The following is a 15,777-nucleotide window of genomic DNA, read 5'->3' as shown; positions in this document are numbered from 1 at the left end:
CCCAGGATTTATACCTGGCCTGGCCAATCTGGAGGCTGGGACAGCCTGCCAATCACAGGGGCTGATGATACCTATCACAATTCCTTGACTTTGCAGCCTCAGCACATGCCGTTCCAAGTTGCCCACCAGGTAGCTCAGCCAAACCATGGGGTTCCCAATTCAGGTCCAGGTCAGGATCCCCTAGGACAGGGCATATAATCTTGGGCAGTTTCCGTGCAAAGCCAGGCAAGCTCCTTGTCCATAGTAGCCACTGCCCACCTTGACATAGGAATGTACGTTTAAAGCAAACAAAACCAGAACAGATATTTGCTAGTATTAGGGCTACATTAAGCAGAAACCCTGCAGAGTGACCGGGGCCGTAGCTCAGTGATAAACTATCTGCTTTGCATGCAGAAGGTGCCAGGTTCAACCTCTGGTGTCTGCAAGTAGGCTCAGCCCTATTGTCAGGCAGATCGGGCCGCCTGAAACCTTGGAAAGCCTGTCAGTGTAGACAGTACTAAGCTAGATGGACCAATGGTCTGACTCAGTATAAGACAGATACCTATGTCAGAGGGTGAGAATGAATGCATTAAGCAGCTTTATAGCAATTTGGCCAATTTGTTCATCTAGTCCAGTACTGAATATTCTGGTGGGCTGCAGTTCGCCAGGGTCTCATGCCTGCTTCTGGAGTTCTTTTTTCTTTTTTTTAACTTGGAGATGCTAGGCACCAAACCTGGGATCTTCTGCATGCCAAGCATGTGCTCTACTGCAGAGCTGCGGAGCCTATGCATTTCTGTTTCACAGCTGGAGGACAAAAACGAGGAGAGCAGTTAAAACCAGGCAGGAGGAACCCCTAGTTTGCTCTGTTCACTTGCTCTCTATTGGTACAAACTCCTCTTTATAATTCTGTACTGCCTACATCTATTATAATAATTGCTTCTGTTTCCCCCCAGTTTGGGAAGAGCCAGAGAACTCCGTTCCATTCAATCACATTCTCTTCTATAACACCTGCTGCTATTTCCATCTCACCGTAAGGCACACGAATCCTATGTACACACTAAAGCTCTACACACAATCAGCAAGGCTCTCCCCATGAGCAGTATGGAGAGCCTAAAAGGGTTCTGCGGTGAGAGCGGACTTGACCCACGCTCCCCACAGACGATCACGGAACCCTCCTTTGGCGGGCGGATTTCCCTCCCAGGCACGTAACAGCTTTGCTCCAGTGCTCCCGTGCCCGGCCGCCGCTCACCCAGCAGTTCCGGGGGTCGGGTGAAGGGAAGCGTCACCGTGCAGTGCCTCCCCCCCCGAGCCCCAGGAAGGCACCACGCTGCATCCCCCTGATCCCCCTCCTCGAATGTGTCCGCCACAACACACAACCCCAAAAATGAGGTAAATGGAGCGCTCGCTCCATTAACCACGTTTCAGGGGGTGGCTCCGTAAACCGGCTTGCCGCCATGGAGCCACCAGGCTTGCCTGCAAGCTGGGAGGTCCTCATGAGCAAGCCAAACTGGGCTGGGCTCCCTTAGCCCGGTTTGGTTCGCTCCTGAGAATCGCCTCACTATGTTCAACACTCATACTATGAGTGTACATAGTTACAAATCTGTTTGCCGGTACCGTTCTTCACATGTTATGTTGAACGTAGGTACGGCAATACATTCCCTATCTGCACCATGCATTTGAGGGTACCCAGGTTCCGTTTTTAAAACGAATGCAGGTACAGTCATTCATACAAACACATGTATTAAGTATACAAACAACTGTGCACTCGTACAGCATGTCTGAATAGGGCTGTGTTTCTCAAGCGATATGAACTCCAACCTACAGGTTTCTAGAAAAACCATATCAATGCATTATTTTCTCTCCTTGACATTTTTTGTGTGATGGTGGTGAATCTAGAATAGAGCCCACAGAACTGTAGTGAGTATAGAAGAGAACATAGGTGTACAGGAAGCAGCCTTATACCGAATCAGACCATTGGTCTATCTAGGTCAGTATTGTCCACACTCACTGACAGTGGCTCTCCATGGTTTCAGGCAAGGGTCTTTCTTAGCTTTATGTGGAGATGCCAGGGATTGAAACTGGGACTTTCTGCATTCAAAGATGGCCCCATCCCCATCCCGACGGTCCATTTAGTACCTTTCAGCTGTGAAATAAGCTATGCTCTCAGGAAGATCTGGGCACTATGCCTTTTGACCGGATCAGTGTGAAGCTGTTCCCACAGAAAGGTAGCCCACACTCTGTTCCCCATAGGAGCTTTGTATATGTTTAGTGGTTCCTCGTGGTTAATCTAAAGTTCCAGCCAGAAATATATTTCATCCCTAGAGTAGATGCATCATGGCCCCAAGGAAACAAGGATTGTGAAACTGGGAGGGAAAAGGAAATACAACAAAGGCTCAAAGCAGAAGACTAAATGCATTTCTGCAATGAGGTATCGTCCTGTTTTATGTGGATGCCGGTTCTACATATCTAGAGAGAGCCACACTAATATTGTGGGAGATGAGATGGGAGGGAAGCTCCAGGAAATGCTCTAAAGTTCAGATTTGTTTTCCCTTTTATTCCAGGAAATAGGGTCAGATTATTGAATGTTTGGTCTACCTCAACATGACTGAAGTGAAAGAAAGACGGTGAGAAACTGGGCAAGAGCCATACCTTGTAGCAAAGGCTTCTTCTTAATTCCTCAAAATCGCAAACCAAGAACAATTTGAACTGGAGCAGGTCTTGAATCCTTGCCTGTCCCTGTGCTATTCTTTCTCTTTGCTATGGTTTGGAAATTAAGCCAGCAAATTTAATTAAGCCGGCAAATTTCCTTTCATCGTAGTTCTGTCACTTATTTTCCTATGTGAGGTTTCTCTCGCTCTAAATTCAGACAATAATCCAGAAAATACCCCCACACTTCATATGCCCAGCATGCCAAGCTGATACCATCACTACCACCAACCTGGCAGCCCACACACAAGATCCCAACCACCCTTTTGGGAATCTGTGCCTTACAGCCATTAACTGTTGTGGCTCTGTGCGAGACCAGGGTGGGGTACATACTGCACACCTGGAGAACTAAGAGAGCAGAGCAGAAAAAAGAAAGAACTTTCTTGTCTCCCAAAGTGCGCTTGGGGGTGGTGGTGGGGAAGCACCGTGACATTCCTCAGTATGGAGTAACGTAGACGAGTCCCAGCAGAACCTAGCAAGAGATACACAAACTGACTTAACCTCAGGGGCCATTGCTTCCATGGCTAGGGAGGTACCTTTAACCCTTCTGTTGCCACAACCAGCAATGGGTGGTCACTTTGGGAATCCTGAGAAAGCATCTCCAGGAATGTTTTCCTTCCTGTATATCAGTGGACACGCCACTGTGCACCTTCAAGTCTGCTCTTCCTGAGCAGAGAAATGCCACATGCCAGCCACCTTGGAGTCTTCCACTGGTCATACAATCTTTCAAGCAATGGTAGACAGGAAGTGAAAGCAAACAGGAGGTTTTCGCCAGTAGTGTAACATGCATCGATGAGTCTGGGAAATAATGTAAGAGGTTTCCTGAACCCACACATCAGCTGATGGAAAGCACACACTTACACATGCACACACACTGATGCACTCTTTCCGGTGCCACCTCATCTTAACATCCCTCACACATACTAGCTACCTAAATACTTATCTGTTCTCATTCATTCACTAGGAGACTGGGCTCAGAAGAACTAGTCAGTAAGTACATCCCTTGCCAACCGCTAGGGTTCTGTTCTGGCAAAACCTCGCCATTGGTAAATTCGTGATTGGCGAGGCATTGAAGTCTATGGGAAACAGGAAGTTAGGGGAACTGCGACTGCAAAAAGACCTAAAAAGGGGGGGAAATATAAAAAAAAATTGCTAAAAAAGAAAAAAAGAACCCACAAAAAATTCTGTAATATCGCCAAGAGTCGCCAAGAAGAATGAGCAGATCGAATCTCTGGAAAAGATTTTAACCTCTCCAAATAACTCAAGGCATTTTAAAACAGCAAGGTCAGCAAGGGTCACCAAGAGGAATGAGCAGATTGAACTTCTGAACCCACCCTGCAAATAGCTGAGCCCTCCCCAATCACTAAGAAACCTCGCCAACCATGGATACTTGGGTCGCAGTTGGGAAGACCTACCACAGTTCCTCATTTGCATTTACTCAAAACCGTGGTTGGCAAGACCGTGGTTGGCAAGGGATGACTGTAAGAGGAAGATGAGAGGGAGGAACAGCAGAGAATGCATCACATGCATGTACACAAGATTCTCTCTTTCTATAACTGTAGAACTAGGGGTGTAGCATTTGCCTGCAAGACCGATTATCAAAGTAGGAGATGAATTTAAATCATGGTAAGCATAGAATGGGAAATTATTTATTTATTTACTTATTTGATTTTTATACCGCCCTTCAAAAAATGGCTCAGGCCGGTTTACACAGAGAAATAATAAATAAATAAGATGGATCCCTGTCCCCAAAGGGCTCACAATCTAAAAAGAAACATAAGATAGACACCAGCAACAGTCACTGGAGGTCCTGTGCTGGGGGTGGTTAGGGCCAGTTACTCTCTCCCTGCTAAATAAAGAGAATCACCAGGTTTAAAAGGCGCCTCTTTGCCAAGTTAGCAGGGGAGTTTCAGGTCTCCTATATTCACATCAAACAGTCTACATTTCCTAGGGTAATTATTGCATATGTAAAGATTAAATGTATTGGCATTTTGATGTCAGGAAGTCCTCCTGTGTTATAAAAGGCAGTAGTTGGAGGTTAATAATTAGCCTATTTAGCTCAGAACATAACTATATTCTGTTCACTGAAACCAAAGCTGATTTCAACAACAACAACAACAAATACTTATATACCACTTTTCAACAAAAGTTTCCAAAGCGGTTTGCACAGAGAAATAACAAACAAATAAGATGGATCCCTGTTTCCAAAGGGCTCACAGTCTAAAAAGAAACATAAGATAGACATCAACAACATTCACTGGAAGTACTGTGCTGGGGGTGGATAGGGCCAGTTACTCTCCCCCTGCTAAATAAAAGAGAATCGCCACATTAAAAGTAAGCAGGGGTTTTGAAGAATCTGGATCAAAGAAACTGGTGGGGGGGAGAGGTTGCACTGCTCAGAATTCTTGCTTACAAACATATTTTTTTAGATTGTGAACCCTTTGGGGACAGGGATCCATCTTATTTAGTTATTATTTCTCTGTGTAAGTTGCCCTGAGCCATTTTTGGAAGGGTAGTATAGAAATAGAATATAAATAAATAAATAATATACCTTTCTCACCTCCCATACACATAAGACACCTTTGGAAAAGCTACCAGGTGCCGATGGATTAATGAGTACAAGATCTATCTAACAGGCAGAGGCTGAGTGAGGACTCAAGTGAAAAAGCTACATTCCTTCCTCTTCTCTCCTCCCATTATGATAGCAGCAGCCGTTTCCTCTCTGCAGCCAATAAAGAGTCGTGCAGGGCAGTCCAAGAATACCTGCCATTCAGAAATAAATACTGAGTGGCAGTCGACAGGCTGGATGACAGTGGACAGTGAGAGAGCAACAAAGTCTGTGCTGCAGAGTGCAGATATGAGCAGAACAGAAGACTTCTCTGGCATGCTGGATGGAAGCAGGGATTTCCTAGCAAGCAGGTGCCATCTTCAGCAAGGGGATAAATGCCACTAACTTCAAGTCAGGCTGGAATGTCTGTAACCTAATCCCAGATCCAAGTGACAATGCCACATGTACGTGCCAGGAAATGGATACACCAAATATGATTAGGCCAAGCAGTAGAGAGCACATTTCCTTTCAAACGCAGACTGCAAGGGCCATCAAGGAAAGGCAATATTTACTGCTTGGGGAGGAAATACAAATGGCCACATGTATACAACTAGTGCACAACCTACATCTCCAACTGCTTCCCCTTAAGGCCTGAGTAACAATAGGCCAGCACAGTTACGGGAAGGAAGGCTACACACACACACACACACACACACACACACACACACACACACACACACACACACACGTCATTCACACAATCTACCCAGGAGGAAAAGCTACCCAGGTTTTCCTGCTACCTTGCTTCCACACAATCACTTCTACCCAGGTTTTCCTCCTACCTTGCTTCCATGCAACCAAAAACTGGGAGCACACTCAGCTCCCAAATCCTGGTAGAACACGGGTTTTGATCGCATGAATGACCTCACTCTCTTGTTGCCACATGGATGTGGGCTCACCAAAATGAGGAAGAGGGAAGACTTTTGTCAATTTGGTGGGAGTTTTAAGGGAAGGGCATTTCCCACGTCCCACTCAAATGTACTTCTTCCACTGACATCATCATTCCACTAGATGGGAGAGAAAGGATCACTGGGCTAAGTTTTTTGCATCTGCTCATTTAGGAACTGACGAAGCTGCCATATACTGAGGCAGGTCTCACGATCAATAAGACCCGCCTCCAGAGGATTTGTGGGGAGAGCGGGCTGAGCCTGCTCTCCCCGCACATGAGCAGCAAGCCCTGCCTGGGCGGCCGCTGCGGCCACCCACATGACTTCCGGCTCCGTCACAGAGCCGGCGGGGGCTTGGATGTTCAGGGGCCACATGCCCCCCCCGGTAGTTCCAGCATGCCTTCTGCGAGTGCGCAGGGCATGCTGGAGAGACCCCCGAGCTGGGAGGCTGCTTTTTAGCCTCCCGGTTGGGGGCCTACTTGTTAGTTGCTGCAGCACGGAGCCACACACACGATCCAAAAGCCGCGGTTAGCAGAGCGCTCGCTCCGCTAACCTCGGCTAATGGGAGGGGGAATTAGTGGAGTTTGCTGCCGGGAGCTGCATGGCTCCCGTAGTAGCACACAATGCACTAAAAGCGGGCTAGGCTCCCTTCGCCCGCTTTTAGTGGATCGTGAGAATCTCCTCACTGAGTTAGACCATTGCTCCAGCTAGCTCAGTATTGTGACTGAAAGCAACTCTCCAGGATTCCGGAAAGGGGTGTTTTCTAACCCTACCTGGGATTGGGAACCTGGGACCTTCTGCATGCCAAGCAGATGCTCGACCCCTGAGCTACAGCCCCATCCCTGAAGGATTATTGATTGCTCATCGTCCCATATAATGTAAACAACAGGAGTCGTCTTTGGATTTGAAGAGCCCAGTGCAAGGGGCTGGAAGGAGGCGGCCCACAGAGCAGTCTGGTCTGGCAGAAGCCTGTCTTTTAACTGGCAGAGCAAGAAGCCAAGGAAAGAGCAGAGAGAGTCTCCACAGAACTAGCTGGTTTGTGTGTGGATGACGGAGAAGCAGCATAACAATGAGGCCAAACTGAAAAGGGGAGACATGCAGCCAGGGGACTATGACCAGTATACTGCCCAGTGTGTCCTGGGAGAATATGGTGGCTGCCACCAGAGGCAGGGAGGCTTGCCCCAGACATGCCATCATGGACATAGTCAATGACAGGGCATGCATGGACCCTGGAATGATGCCAATTTGCCCTGTGATCACTAGCAGTGCAAAAGAGCAGTAGAACTTCTGACAGGCATCAAGCCTGCAGAGGGGAATTGGTACGGGGCAAAATGCATAGACAGACCCAAGACAACTGTATTTACAAAACAGAAATGGGAAAATTATCCTAGGTATACACAAACACACACAAACACTGCTTTGCTGTGTAAATGGGATAAACCAGACCTTGACAAATTTTCTTTGGATCTAGGTCAGCCCAAAAATTTAGAAGCCAGACAATGGACCCTTGACAAACAACAACAACAACTACTACTACTACCGTTGTGCATTAATGAGAATTCAGTCACCTGAGAAAGACCCCAACTTTTTTGAGCTCTTATCACATGGTTTAAGTGGCTAGGTCTATTACTGCTCAGAGAGGTCAGCTTATGTACAATGTTTGCATCATTCATAATCACTTACTGTAGTATTTACATAGTGCTTTTGAGTATTCAAAGCACTGCATGTGCATTATCTTGTTGCCTACAAAACTCCTGTAAGGATTATCCCCATATTGCATTGGGGAGCTGAGTTTAAGTGACTTGCCTAAGGCCACCGCGCCTAGTGAGTTCATGGCAAGAGTGAGATCTAAACTGGAGAAGTACCTTAGTCCCTTTAACCACTATGCTACACCAGCTCTCAAATTCACCTGTGCATATGAACAAACAAGTTCTCCCTAAAGACAATGACATGCCTACATATCTATAGGGTACTTGGAGAGCAATAGCCCCACCTTAATTCAGAGGAACCATCAAAGTGGGTGTGTGCCATACAAGGTAAGCATAGTGTCATTGGTATTCTGATAATTTCTCTCCTTTCCTCTGCTCCACAGCAGCACACCCCATTCTTTTGTCTGTTGATGTAGCAAACTTTACTTGCTACATCATGTTTCAGTGACAACTGTATGATCCTCAGGGCAGGGACTACGCCTTTATTTGTCTCCATTAACTGTTCTACATAGCTCTGGGCTACTTCAAACAAGATGCACATGGTGAATGCATGCATGCATTTGTGAGTTTATTTATTTAACATATTTTTTTTAACAAAGTTTGTAGAGATGTGAGTTTGGGGCGTAGCTATAATTGAGCGAAAGGGTTCAAAGAACACAGGCCCCCAGCTCCAGAGGGCCCTCTAGTTCCACCCCTCCCTATTTTCTTCATTAGCTCCCTCACCCTGGGGGGCCGCCAGAGAGAGGGATGAACATGGCCCCCCTCTCCCCTAGCTACGCCCCTGACCTACATGACCATGGGGCTGAAGGGATGCTGTCTCTCTAATCATAAACATCTGGTGGTATGTGTGTCAGCATAAAAATTGGTCAAATTTGGAAGGATTATTCTTTTCATTACACCCACAATGGAGCAAATTCTCTCCTGCTGTGAACTGACCTAGACATTTGAGGTAGGTATTAAGGCTGTTCTCATGAGCAGCCTAACCCAGGCTAGGGGCCACCCAGATTTGACCTGGCCTTGAGTGGCTGGGATCATGTCTTTGCTAAGAGCCCCTGGTGGCGCAGTGGTAAAACTGCCGCCCTGTAACCAGAAGGTTACAAGTTCGATCCTGACCAGGGGCTCAAGGTTGACTCAGCCTTCCATCCTTCCGAGGTCGGTAAAATGAGTACCCAGAATGTTGGGGGCAATATGCTAAATCATTGTAAACCGCTTAGAGAGCTTCCAGCTATAGAGCGGTATATAAATGTAAGTGCTATTGCTATTGCTATTGCTCAGAGTGCTTGCAGACTGGGCGCCTAGCGCTCATCGCACGGTGCATTAGGGGATTCCCAGAGACCAGGACACACTGTCCCGGCTTCCAGAAAGCTGTGTGGCCCCCAGGAGAACCGCATGTGTGCACGGCTGAGCCACATGGCCAGGAGGTGGTGGGGAGGGCAAGGAGATTGTCTGGGGAAACGGTAAGGTCAGCGCAGCCTTCCCCGCGCCCCCTACCCCGCCTCTGATTGTGTGAATAGCCTTATTCACTCACAAAAGCAATTAAAATTAATAAGTGTCACTTATTACCATGCTTCTATTCAGGTACAGATACCAAAATATAAAACATGGACAGTTTTCTTTTTGGAATAGTGTTAGGATCAGCCCCAGCATTTTAAGGGGAAAGCCACTATTTGTACATGTGCATTATTTATAATGGTTGCAACATGTGTGTATTTTGATCTTGATTGTCTATATGTAAATACAAAATGTGTCATGAGATATGTCTCAAAGATACATATCAAAGACATAGTTGCTGACTGGCCTTGAAATAAAGGTAGAGATTTTTGAATTTTATGGCCCTCTCCATTAGGCAGAATGGAAAGAGACTTTATATATATATATATATATATATATATATCCATCCATCCCACTCTTTCTCCAAGGAGCCCAGAACGGTGACTGGCCCAGAGTCACCCAGCAAGTCTCATGGCTGAATGGGGATTTGAACTCGGGGTCTCTCCGGTCCTAGTCCAGCACTCTAACCACTGCACCAGGCTGGCTCTGGCTAGCTGACTTGCTACATACAAGAAATGTAACATACACTTGATACATACAAGATACATTATTATAGCATAGAAAATATCCTGAGTCATAGCCCGTTTTTTTAAAAAAAGTTCAGACCAGCCAACCAAATACTTAGAATGGACTTGTACTGCAAACTAGGAGACCCTAATGTTGCAGGCTTGCTACTCTGATGTTTCAGGTAGATAAACCAACACAACTCTTTAGGAGCATGATGCAAGTCTGCAAAAATTATCTTAATTGTAGGATCCTACAAAATTATCCTAATCAAGTCTGCAACTTAGTTATCCTAATTATATTCCTTCTATATTGTATCCCTTCCTCAGGACAGAATTTATGTGGTTAGTCCACTTTATCACCATTCTTTATTACATTGTTTTAATGCTGGTTATGTTGCTGCCAAAAAGCATTTCTGTGATGTATACTAAGCAGAGTTCTAATGATCTGCCGAGCTACACAGGAATTAGAACTCTGATCTCGCAATAAAAACAAACAAACAAGACCCAACTCTGCACTGCTCTGCTACTTTCATACAGAGGTTTGTATGTGGTATGTCTCTCGGTTTCCCGGTAAAGCTTTCTCCAGCCCAAATCTCCCCCATTCTTGGCCGTTCTCGCGCTTCACCTGTTGAATTTCTACCATGAAGCTGTTTAAACGGCAGGAAGGAACCGTATCAGTAACGTCTGCGCGTGTGTACTCCCTCTCTCTCACTCACTCACTCACTCGTTAGTCTTTAAAGCACCACTCTCCGTGTGCAGTTTAATCTACATTTGTGTAAGTACAGAACGAGGCGTGGTGCATGAACTTCCCTGCAGGGCAAAAAAGAACCAGGCTTGCTGAGAGAGCAACATGAGATGAGCACTGAGGGCTCAGATTCTTCTTCCAGCGAGGAGGACTTCCAAGCCAAAGGGAGCCGGGCACCGTCTGGGAGCCAAGGGGCGGGAGCCAACGTACGCCAGAGCGCCGCCTTCCTCGGGCTAGGTGAGCAGCTGGCGGCGGGCGCTGCTACAGGGCTGGCCTTGTTCCGGCCGCGGCGGCGGCGGCGGCTACCTCGGGGCGGGACTCGGAGGAAGAAGCGCGTGACGCGCCGCCGCCGCCGCCGCCTCCTCCTCTTTCTTCCCGAGAACAAAAGGAGGCTTCTTTGCACAGGTTTGTGGGCAAAACATCAACAACCTGCGGTTGGCTGCCTCCTGGGCCTTGGCGCTCAGACTCTTCGCTCCTCCTCCTGCTGAAGCCAAACGAGCACTTAATTCTTTTTTAAAAGGTGCCTGGAAGTCAAGCCCTCTGGGAAGATCCCAGTAGGAAGGGGGCAGCCGAGGCTGCTCCTTCCTTGGGCAAGCAGGCTGTTGTGACCTGGGACTCCTCGGGGGAAGGGGAGGCCCTCTCTGTACGTGCACCGTGGCGCTTTGTTTTCTGGCTGCGCCGCTCGCGTAGGACTCGGGCCCCGCCGGTACTGAGGAGAGACTGCTTCACCTGCTGAGCCCTGGCACCGCTTAAAGCCTGATCTGAAAGCCTCGCTTGGCCTTGACCCCCCCGCTTCCTGTTTGGAAAAGGCGGCAGGGAATCGCAGATCGTTTGTTTATGTTCGCCTGTACCATGCCCCGGCGGGTTCTCTATAAATAACGCTGTTGCAGAATTACGATGCCTCCTCCAACTTCCCATCTCACTTTCCCCTCTCTAAGGCTGCTGCTAGGACCCGGCGAGAAGGAGCCCAAAAAAGTAACCCAACTTGATTCCTCTCTAGTCTCTCCCTTGCAGCTGTATTTTCCAGACAACCGGCTGCTCTGCTTTGGCCTGTGCACCCTCCAGAGATCGTTTTCTTACCCTGCACATATTTGCAAGCCCTCGGACTAAGGGCCTTAGATCACCTCTCAGGCTGACCTAAATCAGCACATGTTCGAGGCCACGGACTTGTAGATTTGGCATATAATATACCACACCTAATGTTGAGCAAAGCCACCTAATGGCACAGCAGGGAATTGACTTGACTAGCAAGCCAGAAGTTGCCAGTTCTGGTATTGCCTATATCAGGCAGCAGTGATATAGGAAGATGCTGAAAGGCATCATTTCATACTGCATGGGAGGAGGCAATGGTAAACCCCTCCTGCATTCTACCAAAGACAACCACAGGGCTCTGTGGTCGCCAGGAGTTGACACCCACTCAATGGCACACTTTACCTTTAATATTGAACAAAAAAGAGTCTTGTTGCACCTGAAAGATTAGCCAACCTATTGTAGCACCAGCTTTTGTGGGCAAGGGTCTTCCTTTATCAGATGCATGGCTTATGTTGGCACCTATATAGCCATATATATCCCCACCAACTTTGGGGCGGGGGGGGGATAATGCATCTGATGAAGTAGACTCAAACCAACATGGCATAGTGGTTAGAGTGTTAGACTAGGATTGGGAAGACCTGAGTTCAAATCCCCATTCACCCATGAAGCTCACTGGGTGACTCTGGGCCAGTCATGTATCTCTCAGCCTAACCTACCTCACAGGGTTGTTGTGAGGATAAACATAACTCTCGAGCTCACTGAGTGACTCTGGGCCAGTCATGTATCTCTCAGCCTAACCTACCTCACAGGGTTGTTGTGAGGATAAACATAACTCTGGACTCCTTAGAGGAAGAGCGGGGTGTACATATGAAAATAAATAAACCCATTAAAGTTTATGCTACAAGAAATATGGTCATCCCTAAGAAGTCACAAGATTTCCTTTTTCTGCTGCAACAGATGAACACAGCTGTCTCTTTGGAAATGCGGATTAAAGCCCCCACACATTAAGACTATTCTCATGAGCAGCCTACCCCAGGTTACGGCAGGCCAGCCTGGGCTAAGCTGCTTGTGTGCAGCGCCACCCTTAACCCCGATGCCGCGTTGTGTGTGTGCAGCCCGAGCACACACAAAGTCTCATCAATCTAGAGCACCCATCTCATGGGGGAATCCCCCAGCGCACCACACTGATTGCATGGTGGATTAAGGGATTCCTGGAGGCTGGGATGTGTTTTCCTGGCCTCCATATGTCTGTGCTGCTCAGAGCAGCGCAGATTGTGTGTGAGCCACGCACCACACAAGAGGACTGCTTGTTTTTTTTTTGTGTGTGTATGTGCACGCATGCAAGAGCCAAGCACCATACAAGAGGATTGCTTGACTGGGGAGGGGGAAAAGGTAGGTTTCACCTCGCCTCCGCCCTGGTATCCATTGTGTGCACAGCCTCATTAACTTGCATTGAAAGTCTTGAAAAGTTCACCCCTTGATCAGTTTTTTATCCTCAAGGATTGGGAAAGGTGTGCAAGGGTAGCCAATCTACCTTAAATAAACTTGGGAGCATGGTCAAATTCAATTAGCAATATCTTTTCTCCTGGTGTAGGTTGGGATAGTACCTAAAACAATAGGCTTGATCCATTGCTAGTGTAAATCCGATCTAGTGTCAGATTTAGTGGGCTAGTGTAAACCAGATCTGGCTCTGCAGGATCAAATGCACCATTGATGCAAACCACACTTGTTTCAGTTCAGTGGGGCAAATATACCAGTGGTGGCAATTTAACCATAGCTCCATGAAATCTGATGGTTTAGAATTCCCTTCAGTGTAAATCAAGATGATAGGCATCAACAGACCATATTCTCAGACTGTGACAATAACTCCACTGAAATAAATAAATACCTAGCTTCTAATGAAATAAAACCAGAATGATGCATGTTTCAGTACTTGCAAAGATCAATGTTATTAATCTTTGCAGGTACTGAAACATGCCTCAGTAGAGGTGAGACAAGGCACAACCTTTTCAGCAATTAGCAGGAACAGTCTTTAAAATCATCAAAGTGAAATAAAATTGTGATGGCCCTTTAAGAGCCCCTCCCTATTCCCAATCTCTGCAGTCTTTCCTCTTGGGCATTTGTTTGGAACTGATACAGGATCCCTCCTGCGGCAGTTCCAACTTGGAACAGCTGGGAAACTATGGCCTCAGCTAGTAACCCCGGGTAGGAATTCAGCTGCTAGCCCAAACTCTGCAATATCCAGCTCCCTTAGCCTGACCTCCCATCGTGGGGAAGAAAGGGAGTGAACTATCTGTGCTTTCCTATTCAGACTGACTCCCCCGGGCATCATAAGATATACTGCAGACTCCTCCATTAATTTCCAGAGACTCTCCCACCTTCCTTGCAGCAGGTACCTGGGCTGAATTCCCAGGAAGGCTTGTCTGATTTCATCAAAGCCCTATCCGAATGATCCTCTGGGGCAATCTGATATGGTATGTTTTATGGAAGATATGCCTCACTTTTGGGGAGCCTGCAGAAAGCCCTAAGATGTCAATTCATTAGCCACCAAGGTGGAGAACCTGCTAGGGTATGTTCTAAAACTTAAAAAAAAAATAAGAAAAGCAAACTTAAGTAAAACTGGGGGAAAGCATTCAAAATGTTGGCGCAATGACAAATACATACAGATGGGTGTTGTTTGCATGTGATTAAATTGATGTAGGAAGCATAAGGTGAATTGGAACATCCGGTATGGTTTACATCACAAGGCTTCTATAGTGTCTAAACACCAGATTCAGGGCTGTGAGAACAAGTCTCCTTTCCCACATAAATTCCTAGAGGAATTAAAATGCTCTGTGGACTACATTTGCCCAGACTGGATGAAGCCTCCAAACTGGGACTGAGGCTCCCTCAAGAATGCTTTTTAAAATTTGACCCATAAGTTAGGATTATGGGTACAATCCTTTTCATATTTACTGGGAATGAAGTTGCACTGAATTTGCTGAAACTTCCAAAAAAATATGCAAAAGCTGTAAACCTAAACATTAGGAAATACGTTCAGGTGAACTCGGTGATTTCTTTTAATGAGTAAAAGGCGTGTGGATCAGGGTATAAGTCTAGTTTTTCATAAATCTGTCAGGCTGCAATCCTGTGCACACTTACTTGGGCGTAAGTGGAACTTACTCCCAAGTGCACATGCATAGGATTGGGCTGGTTGTTACCTCGAAGAAAGGAGGAGGCAAAAACCATTCCAGATATGTGTAACCCATAAATATGTGCTGATAATCATCTACACAGAGTGTTCTCACTCACTTGCTATATACTTCTATCCCAAGTCTGAAGTTCACCAGGTAGCTTCCCTTTCTCGTTTATCAAGTAAATACAATTAATTACTCACCTCACTGCTGATGAGTGGTAGGTACCAGAGAGACAGGAAGAGCACTCCGAAATTCATGCCGACTCCGATCCCTAGCAGTTCCAGACACATTGAAAGGAAGTCTTTTTGTAAAAAAGAAATAAGATTCCCACACTTTAGGCCGTGGTGTATCATGCACAGGGTGTTCTGTGCTTTTTCATTTCTCTCCCACAAACGTCTTGTTGCTCTCTTAAAAAATAAAAATCCTGCACTCTTAGGTAAAATATTTTTCAAAAGCTCTGGGGGAAAATAATCACCGGTTACTTTTCTGGTTCCTTCTTGAAGGAGAGAAAGTGTACGGGACTCTTAAAGAAATAAAGTGGGGAAACGCCCCCCATCAAAAACCTACACATCCAGAAGAGGTATCTCTTCCCACCCCCAGTACTTCACTGGAAGAACTCTCTCAACATTTCCTTTGATTTGGCAGCCCACAGAAAAGCAAGTCTTCCGCCTTGAAAGGGGAAAAAAACGTGTCTGCTGCTGGCAAAAGCAAAGTTATTTGCAGTATTCCTCTAAAAGACTAAGCTTCAAATGCTGAAAATGTTCGAGGAATCACTTCAGAGTCCCTCTTTCTTCTTTAACAGCTCCTTAAAACATGTCCCCCTTTCCGGCTGAATCTTCTGAAGTTAAACTTCGGTTTCAGGCTGCTTCCCAAAGAGC

General features: G+C 46.6%; 1 protein-coding gene and 1 long non-coding RNA gene across 3 annotated transcripts in view; one reads left to right on the top strand and one right to left on the bottom strand.

Annotated features, from left to right (window-relative positions):
* Window positions 1–2,789, top strand: part of LOC128327636 (uncharacterized) — a 73,024-nt gene extending 70,235 nt beyond the window's left edge. Inside the window, exon 2 of the long non-coding RNA XR_008308713.1 lies at window positions 2,541–2,789. This is a non-coding gene — a long non-coding RNA (uncharacterized LOC128327636). The remainder of the gene's footprint in view (window positions 1–2,540) is intronic.
* PDGFB (platelet derived growth factor subunit B) overlaps window positions 1–15,777 on the bottom strand; it is a 62,813-nt gene that overhangs the window by 32,869 nt on the left and 14,167 nt on the right. The window contains exon 1 of one of the 2 annotated variants that reach the window (XM_053256671.1): window positions 15,100–15,252. The exons of the other annotated variant lie outside the window; for it this stretch is intronic. Within the exon in view, the coding sequence (XP_053112646.1) occupies window positions 15,100–15,252 (153 nt within the window). Of the gene's footprint in view, window positions 1–15,099; window positions 15,253–15,777 lie in introns of those variants that run through there. 2 annotated transcript variants of the gene reach the window in all.

Source organism: Hemicordylus capensis, chromosome 5, assembly GCF_027244095.1.
Source record: "Hemicordylus capensis ecotype Gifberg chromosome 5, rHemCap1.1.pri, whole genome shotgun sequence".
NCBI lineage: Eukaryota > Metazoa > Chordata > Lepidosauria > Squamata > Cordylidae > Hemicordylus > Hemicordylus capensis.
The sequence above is the reverse complement of the archived record's forward strand: the minus strand, read 5'-3'. Positions and strand labels throughout refer to the sequence as shown.